This window comes from Otolemur garnettii, unplaced genomic scaffold, assembly GCF_000181295.1.
Source record: "Otolemur garnettii isolate 467f Iridium unplaced genomic scaffold, OtoGar3 scaffold00022, whole genome shotgun sequence".
In the NCBI taxonomy this organism is placed as follows: Eukaryota; Metazoa; Chordata; class Mammalia; order Primates; family Galagidae; genus Otolemur; species Otolemur garnettii.
This window is the reverse complement of record NW_003852417.1, coordinates 2,166,790-2,174,133: the sequence shown is the minus strand read 5'-3', so window position 1 is coordinate 2,174,133 and position 7,344 is coordinate 2,166,790. Positions and strand designations below refer to the sequence as shown.

Here is a 7,344-nt window from a genome sequence, read left to right as displayed (position 1 = left end):
AGCCATCATTGTTGTTTGGCGGGCCCGGGCTGGGGATTCGAACCTGCCACCTTAGGTGTATGTGGCTGGTGCCTTAGCTTGAGCCACAGGCGCCACAGGCGCCGAGCCTCAAGCAATAATCTTGCCTCAGTTTTTCTATTTTTAGTAGAGATGGGGGTCTTGCTTTTGCTTAGGCTGGTCTTGAACTCGTGAGCTCAAGCTATCCACCTGCCTTGGCCTCCCAGAGTGCTAGGATTCCAGGCATGAGCCACCATGCCTGGCCTAGAATCCTTAGAATACCTTAGAGGAAATTGCTTTGCTATGGGGTGCTGTGATCCCCTTGCAGAATTTGGGCATCTCCAGTGCTGGGCTGTTTTCAGTGGATCAGTGAGGTTAGTTCTGAACAGCTGAAGAAAGCTCCCAAGGTAGCTGGATGATAATGGGTGCGTCCCCCATGCTGATGGGTGAGAAACCAGCGAATGGGCAGTGCGCTGCATGAGGTTAGGGTTGCTGGTGCAGAGTTCACTCAGCTGTGCTTCCCTTCTGCAATATTTAGTAGAAATTCTTTCAGTTTGATGTAATTGTTAATCTAATTAAGAATACTTTTTTTATTATTTTTTTTAAAGCAATTTAGCTTTGATATAGCTGAGGAAGCATCTAAAGTCTGCCTGGCACATCTTTTCACATACCAAGATTTTGATATGGGAACTCTTGGATTAGCTTATGTTGGTTCTCCCAGAGCAAACAGTCATGGAGGTGTTTGCCCAAAGGGTAAGTTTTCTCATTTGTTGAGTGAACATGGTGCTAGAATAGTAAGCAGATTGGATTATGTTATAACTGTATATTTTATAAGCAATTTTTCCATGTTTCTTTTTGCTTTTAGCTTATTATAGTCCAGTTGGGAAGAAAAATATCTATTTGAATAGTGGTTTGACCAGCACAAAGAATTATGGTAAAACCATCCTTACCAAGGTATGTTCTTTTATTTTTTTAAAAGGATAGTTTTGGAGTTCATTGTAGTAGAACCCAATCATGATATATTTATGCAGGTATCTTTTTTAGAAGGTAATATGTACTGCTTTTTACATCTGCTCAAATAAAATTCATGTTCTTTTGTATAAAATATGAGAATTAAAGAAACATAAAAAGAAGAAAATTAAAATGATCAGTCAACTTTCTTCTGAAACATGTAAGCCTGCAGCTCCTCTCAGAGCTCCTTGTCTCCTAGTCCTATAGCACCACTACCTCTCTGAGGCATCCTGCACTCTCACTGGTGGGCCCCTGTGTCATCTTTCTTGATTTAAACCATTATATTGATGCAGTACATTCTCTAGGAACTTCCCGAGAAAAAGTACATGAGATGCATATTCTTAGGATATTATTTACCTGAAAATGTCTTTTTTTCCCCCCTCTCCATTGTGTTGGGCAAATGGGCCCTTTAGTCTGAAGATTTATGTCTTTAAATGATGCAAAATTTTCTTGTACTATTTCTTTGATAATTTTTGGCTTGTTTTGTGTATTATTTGGAACGCCATTAAATCAGATAACAAGATGTAGAATGATTGTCTGTTTTTTCTTAATATTTCTTGTTTTTCATGTGTTTATTTTCTGGTACTGTTTTCTAAATGATGTTCTTAACATTAGCTTCAGCTGCTCTTCTGGGTGTTTTTATTCCCGCAGGCATTTTCTTTTTTCTGTAGTCCTTTTGTTATTTCTTTTTTTTAAGCTTCTGATTCTTTCATGGTTGTAGTGTTTTCTCTAACTTCTAACCTTTTTGTTCAACATCCAAAATCGTGTTTCCGTCTGTTGTCTACCGTGGTCTCCTCTCCTGTTCTTCGTCTGTGTTGGGTTATTTCTTTTTTTTTTCCTTTACTGTTGTCTTAGTGGGATTCCATGAAAAAGTAGAGGTAAATGCAGTTTATACTGTTTTACTGGTAGCTTCCCGTTATTGATTTAACAAAGAAGTTAAAAGCCATCATTTAAGTTTTGGGAGCAGAGTAGCTTACTGATGAGTGACAGGAAAATAAATCATGTGGGATATTGGAATGTTAATCATGGAAGTGCCCAGTTTTAAGTGTTTTATGGTGTTATGATAGAAGTCACTTTGTCTTCTCATACCTCACTACTGAAGAGTTAGTCAGATAACCTTTCCTCCCCTCATAAAAAGGAAAGTGAAGACCCATATTAAAAAATTATAGAATTTGATTACCAAAGAACAGTTAAGATTAAATGTTAAAACCCTGTAGAAGGAATAAGCACTAGAAAGAGAGAGAGAAAGAAAAATTAATATTGAAGAGTAAGAATATTTGCATTTCCTGGACTGTAAAAATGTAAAGCAAGACAGGTCATAGGTTGGGAGAAAATATTTTCAAAAAACTCACCTTATAAAAGACTGTTATACCAAGAGGCTGGGCACAGCACCTCATGGCTATAATCCTAGCAATTTGGGAGGCTGAGGTGGGAAGATCACTTGTAGCCACCAGTAGTTTGAAACCAGCTGGAGCAATACAGCGAGACCTTGTCTTTAGAAAAAGATTAGCTAGATGTGGTGGCATGTGCCTATAGTCTCATGTGCCCCAGAGGTTGAGGAAGATCACTTGAGTGCAGGAGTTTGAGGTTGCACTATAAGCTGTGATGATTCCACTACCCTGTAGCCCAGGCAACAGAAGTAGACCCTGTTCCTGTCTCCCCCACCAAAAAACAGTTTTTTTTTCTTTTACAAAGAACTCTTAAAACCCAACAAGAAGAAAATGAACAACTCAATTTAAAAATACACAGTCAGAACAGTTGCCACTGAAGATTTACGGACAGCAAACAATCAAATGAAAATTTGTCTGATATTAGCTTGATGCCTATAGTACAGTGGTTATGGCACCAGCCACATACAGTGAGGGTGGAGGGTTTGAACACAGCCTGGGCCAGCTAAACAACAATGACAACTACAACAGAAAATAGCTGGGTGTTGTGGCGGGCGCCTGTAGTCCCAGCTACTTGGGAGGCTGAGGCAAGAGAACTCTTGAGCCCAAGAGTTTGAGGTTGCTGTGAGCTGTGACGCCACGGCACTCTACCAATGGTAACATAGTGAGACTCTTGTCTCAAAAAAAAAATTGTTTGATAGCATATGCTGTTAGGAAACTAAAAGTTTAAACAACAAGATACTATTGCTGGCCTATTAGAATGGATAAATCCAAAACCTTGACAACACAGTTCTGATAAGGATGTGGAGCGATAGGGGCTCGCCTTCACTGCTCCTTGGAGCACAAAATGTTACAGCCACTGTGGAAAATATTTCGTCGGTTTCTTACAAAACTAAACACATCCTTATCCTGAATTCCAGCAGTCATGTTCCTTGATATTTATCCAAACACATTGAAAATTTAAGTCCACACAGAAACCTGCATAAGAATGTTTCTAGCAGCTAATTCATAATTGCTGGAACAACCAAGGTTTCCTTCAGTTGGGGAATGAATAAACTGTGGCATATCCAAACATTGGAAAAATAAAAACAAAGATAATCAAAAAAAACTGTCATGCCAGGAACCTTAAAGGCATACCACTAAGTAAGTGAAATAAGCAAGTCTGAATGGCTACATACTATGTGATTGAAAATATATAATATTCTAGGCAGCACCTGTGTCTCAGTGGGTAGGGCGCTGGCCTCATATACTGAGGGTGATGGCTTGGAACCTGGCCCTGGCCAGCTAAAACAGCAGTGGCAACCTGAAACAGAAATAGCCAGGCATTGCGGGGGGTAACTGTAGTCCCAGCTACTGGGGAGGCTGAGGCAAGAGAATCACTTAAGCCCAAGAGTTGGAGGTTGCTGTGAGCTGTGACGCCATGGCACTCTACCGAAGGCAACATAGACTTCATCTCAAAAAAAAAGAAAAAAAGAAAAGAAAAGAAAAGAAAAAAATATATATAACATTCTAGGAAAGGTGTAAAACTCTGGGGCTCTAAAAATGATCAGTGGTTATCAGGGGCTTGGAGGAAGAAGTGATGAATAGGTGGAGAGCAGGGGAGTTTTAGGACAGTGAACATTCAGTAGAACCTCTGTAAGTTGAACACCCAAGGGACTGCAACAAACTGGTCAACATAAGGAGGTGGTCAGTGTAAGGAACTAGGCCTTCTGCACTGGTAGGTACATGTGGTACATGTTTGTTCTGTGAAAATTAGGTCAACTTAAGGAGGTGGTGAGTGTAGGGAGGGGTCAGCTGCGGAGGTCGGCTATGGAGGTTCTGCTGTACTCTGTGCAGTAGCAGACAGTAGATATAAGACCTTATGCATATATCAAAACTCATAGACTCCATCACAAAGAATGAACCCTAAACATGGACTTCGGGTGATCAAGACACAGGAGCAGCCAGTTGTGGGATCACCTGCTATTCTAGAGGCTAAGACAGGAGGAATTTTTTTCTTATGCTGCTGCTTTACTTTTTTGGTGTCACAACTTTAATGGTTTGATTGCATGACATTTTTCTTGATCTTCCAGAATTTTTCTCTTAAAAAGCACATGGAACAAAAAATAAATTTGCTTTGAAATCTTTGAGATCATTTTTCATGTGATTAGCAAATCTGCTCATCATTATACTGTTGAAATTTGAATGCTTTTTGCCAAAAATCTAAGGATTTTCCCACTGTTGTTTTAATATGAACATGGACTTTTGTATAGAAAAATACAAAAATATTGTGAAATATTTTTCTTAAGTTTCATAGAGTGATTTTTTTTCCCTCCTTAGGAAAAAAGATCAAGAATTTCCAGTTTGTAATTTTTATTTTATTCAACTAAATATGAAGAAGTTCTAGGGTTTTTTGGCTGAACTTACTCATATAGAAATAATCTGATGATATGATAAGTCAAGTATAGTTCTGGTACTGGATTGTAAGTAACCAAAGTCTCTGTCATTAGATTGTTTTTATTTTATTTTATTGTTTTTTTAGAGACAGGGTCTCACTTGGTTGCCCTTGGTAGAGTGCTGTGGTGTCACAGCTCACAGCAACCTCCAGCTCCTGGGCTTAGGCGATTCTCCTGCCTCAGGCTCCCAAATAGCTGGGATTACAGGCGCCCACCTCAATGCCTAGCTACTTTTTTGTCACAGTTTTGTCCAGGGCCAGGTTCGAACATGCCAACCTCAGTACATGGGGCCCTACCCATTGAGCCACAGGCGCTGCCCCGATTATTTTTATTTATTTATTATTTTTTGAGACATAGTCTCAAGCTGTCCCCTTGGGTAGAATGCTGTGGTTTTGTAGCTCACAGCAACCTCCAACCTCCAACTCAGGCTCAAGCAATCTTTTTGTCTCAGTTTTTCTATTTTTAGTAGAGACAAGGTCTCATTTTTGCTCAGGCTGGTTTTGAACTTGTGAGCTCAAGCAGTCTATCTGCTTTGGCCTCCCAGAGTGCTGGATTAAAGGTGTGAGCCACCACGCCTGGCCTGTCATTAAAATTGTTATTGGAGGTTGAGCAAATGAGTGAGACTCGATCTTAAAAAGAAAAAAAGATAGTTATCGAATGTGAATTCAGGCAGTGAGATAATAAAACATTCTTCTGTTGTTCTTTAGTTGTCTTGTTTTTCTACCCTTTGTTTTTTTTTGGGGGGGGGGAAGGTTTGAGAGAGTCTCACTGTTGCCCTGGGTAGAGTGCTGTGGCTTCATAGCTCACAGCAACCTCAAACTCTTGGGCTCAAAGTGATTCTCTTGCTTCAGTCTTTCTGAGACTGCAGGTGCCTGCCACAGTGCCTGGGTATGTTTTAGAGATGGGGTCTCCCTCTAGCTCAGGGTGGTCTCAAACTCCAGAGCTCAGGCCATTTGCTCACCTTGGCCTCTCAGAGTACTAGGATTACAGGCATGAGCCACCTTGCCTGACCCCTGATTTAGATTTTAACATGAGTATGATTGGGATAAGGGGCAGGTAGGAAGACCAATTATAGTTAGCTATTGGATTTATCAGCACTAGGTAGTGTATGGTTAGAACCTCCAATGTTTGGTATTTTGTTATGTATCTTCCTGTATATAAGTTCTATTTTCAGTTTAGAATTAAGTTAATCATTATGATACTATTTGATAATGTTAAGGAAGATCCCGCTTACTCTGTTTAATTTCTGTAATGGTTGGAAGAAATTATAGTCCAGTTGTTACTCTTTTATCAATCCGAATAGAGATCTCTGTTTAAGAAAGTTAGGGACCAGCTGGCAAAGTAGCTCAGAGTCAAAGTATGATGTAGGCTGATGTGAAAAAAAAGTAGCTGATGAGAAATAATGTTTTCTTTGCATGATCCTTAAGGAAGCTGACCTGGTTACAACCCATGAATTGGGACACAATTTTGGAGCAGAACATGATCCAGATGGTCTAGCGGAATGTGCCCCAAATGAGGATCAGGGTGGAAAATATGTCATGTATCCCATAGCTGTGAGTGGTGATCATGAGAACAATAAGGTACGTGGATGTCTGGGAGCTTCTTAATGTGGTCAGGAAAGAAAGAGACCGTGTGTGATGATCATAATGAGAGCTCAGAAGAGTATTTCATTCCTAGGTATATCTCTAAGGATGAGTCTCCACATTACACCACAAAGGACCTTAAAACTTGGTTGTGTGGGCTCGGTGCCTGTGGCTCAAGCGGCTAGAGTACCAGCCACATATACTTGAGCTGGCAGGTTCGAATCCAGCCCGGGTAAAGTTACTGAGTGTGTACATTTGAAATGAGTGAATTTTGTAATAATGTAAAATATGCCTTAATAAAGCTTTTAAAAAACAAACCAAAACACTAGTATAGGAGCAGAAGAAAGTGGGGAGGAGATAGAGGAGCTGTGAGCTATGAGTTGATTATTGTTGAAGCTGATGAGGGGCCTGTGGGCATTAGTGATACCATCTGTCCACTTTATAGGTGCTTGAACATTTCTGTAATAGAAAGTATAAAATTTTGGGGGGGAAAAATCTAAACAGCCACATGGTACTAGCTGCACTTTTGGACAGTGCTTCTCTGGTTGACAGGCCACTTGCTTCTCGGTTATGAGGATGGTTGTTAGAACTTAGGGGGCAAATGTTTTACTTTACAAACCCTACCTGAGTGGTCACGTGTTGCTGACTCTTCTGCTGTAAGCTCCTCCTAAGTGCAGTTTCCCCAGTGGGCTTTCCAAAGCACCCTGTAAGAACTGCTAATGCAAATGGAGGCTGGTCAGAGCTGTGTTTTTTGGAGCTGCTAGTCTATATCAGTGAAGAATAATTTATTTATTTTGTCCTGAGCACATCATTTTTAGCATGTTTGATTAGTTTGTTTTCCCAAGAAGCAGTCCCTTGTAAGAAGACAGTATGTATCTTCTAATTTATGTTTTAAATGATTCCCCTGATAAAAATGTTTTTTTTTTTTTT

At 40.0% G+C, this 7,344-nt stretch overlaps 1 protein-coding gene across 1 annotated transcript in view; it reads left to right on the top strand.

The window, feature by feature from the left end:
• The window catches only part of ADAM17 (ADAM metallopeptidase domain 17), a 74,593-nt gene that overhangs the window by 43,665 nt on the left and 23,584 nt on the right, over positions 1 to 7,344 (top strand). Inside the window, 3 exon segments of the mRNA XM_023511807.1 lie at positions 606 to 750; positions 863 to 951; positions 6,259 to 6,411. Of these exon segments, the coding sequence (XP_023367575.1) occupies positions 606 to 750; positions 863 to 951; positions 6,259 to 6,411 (387 nt within the window).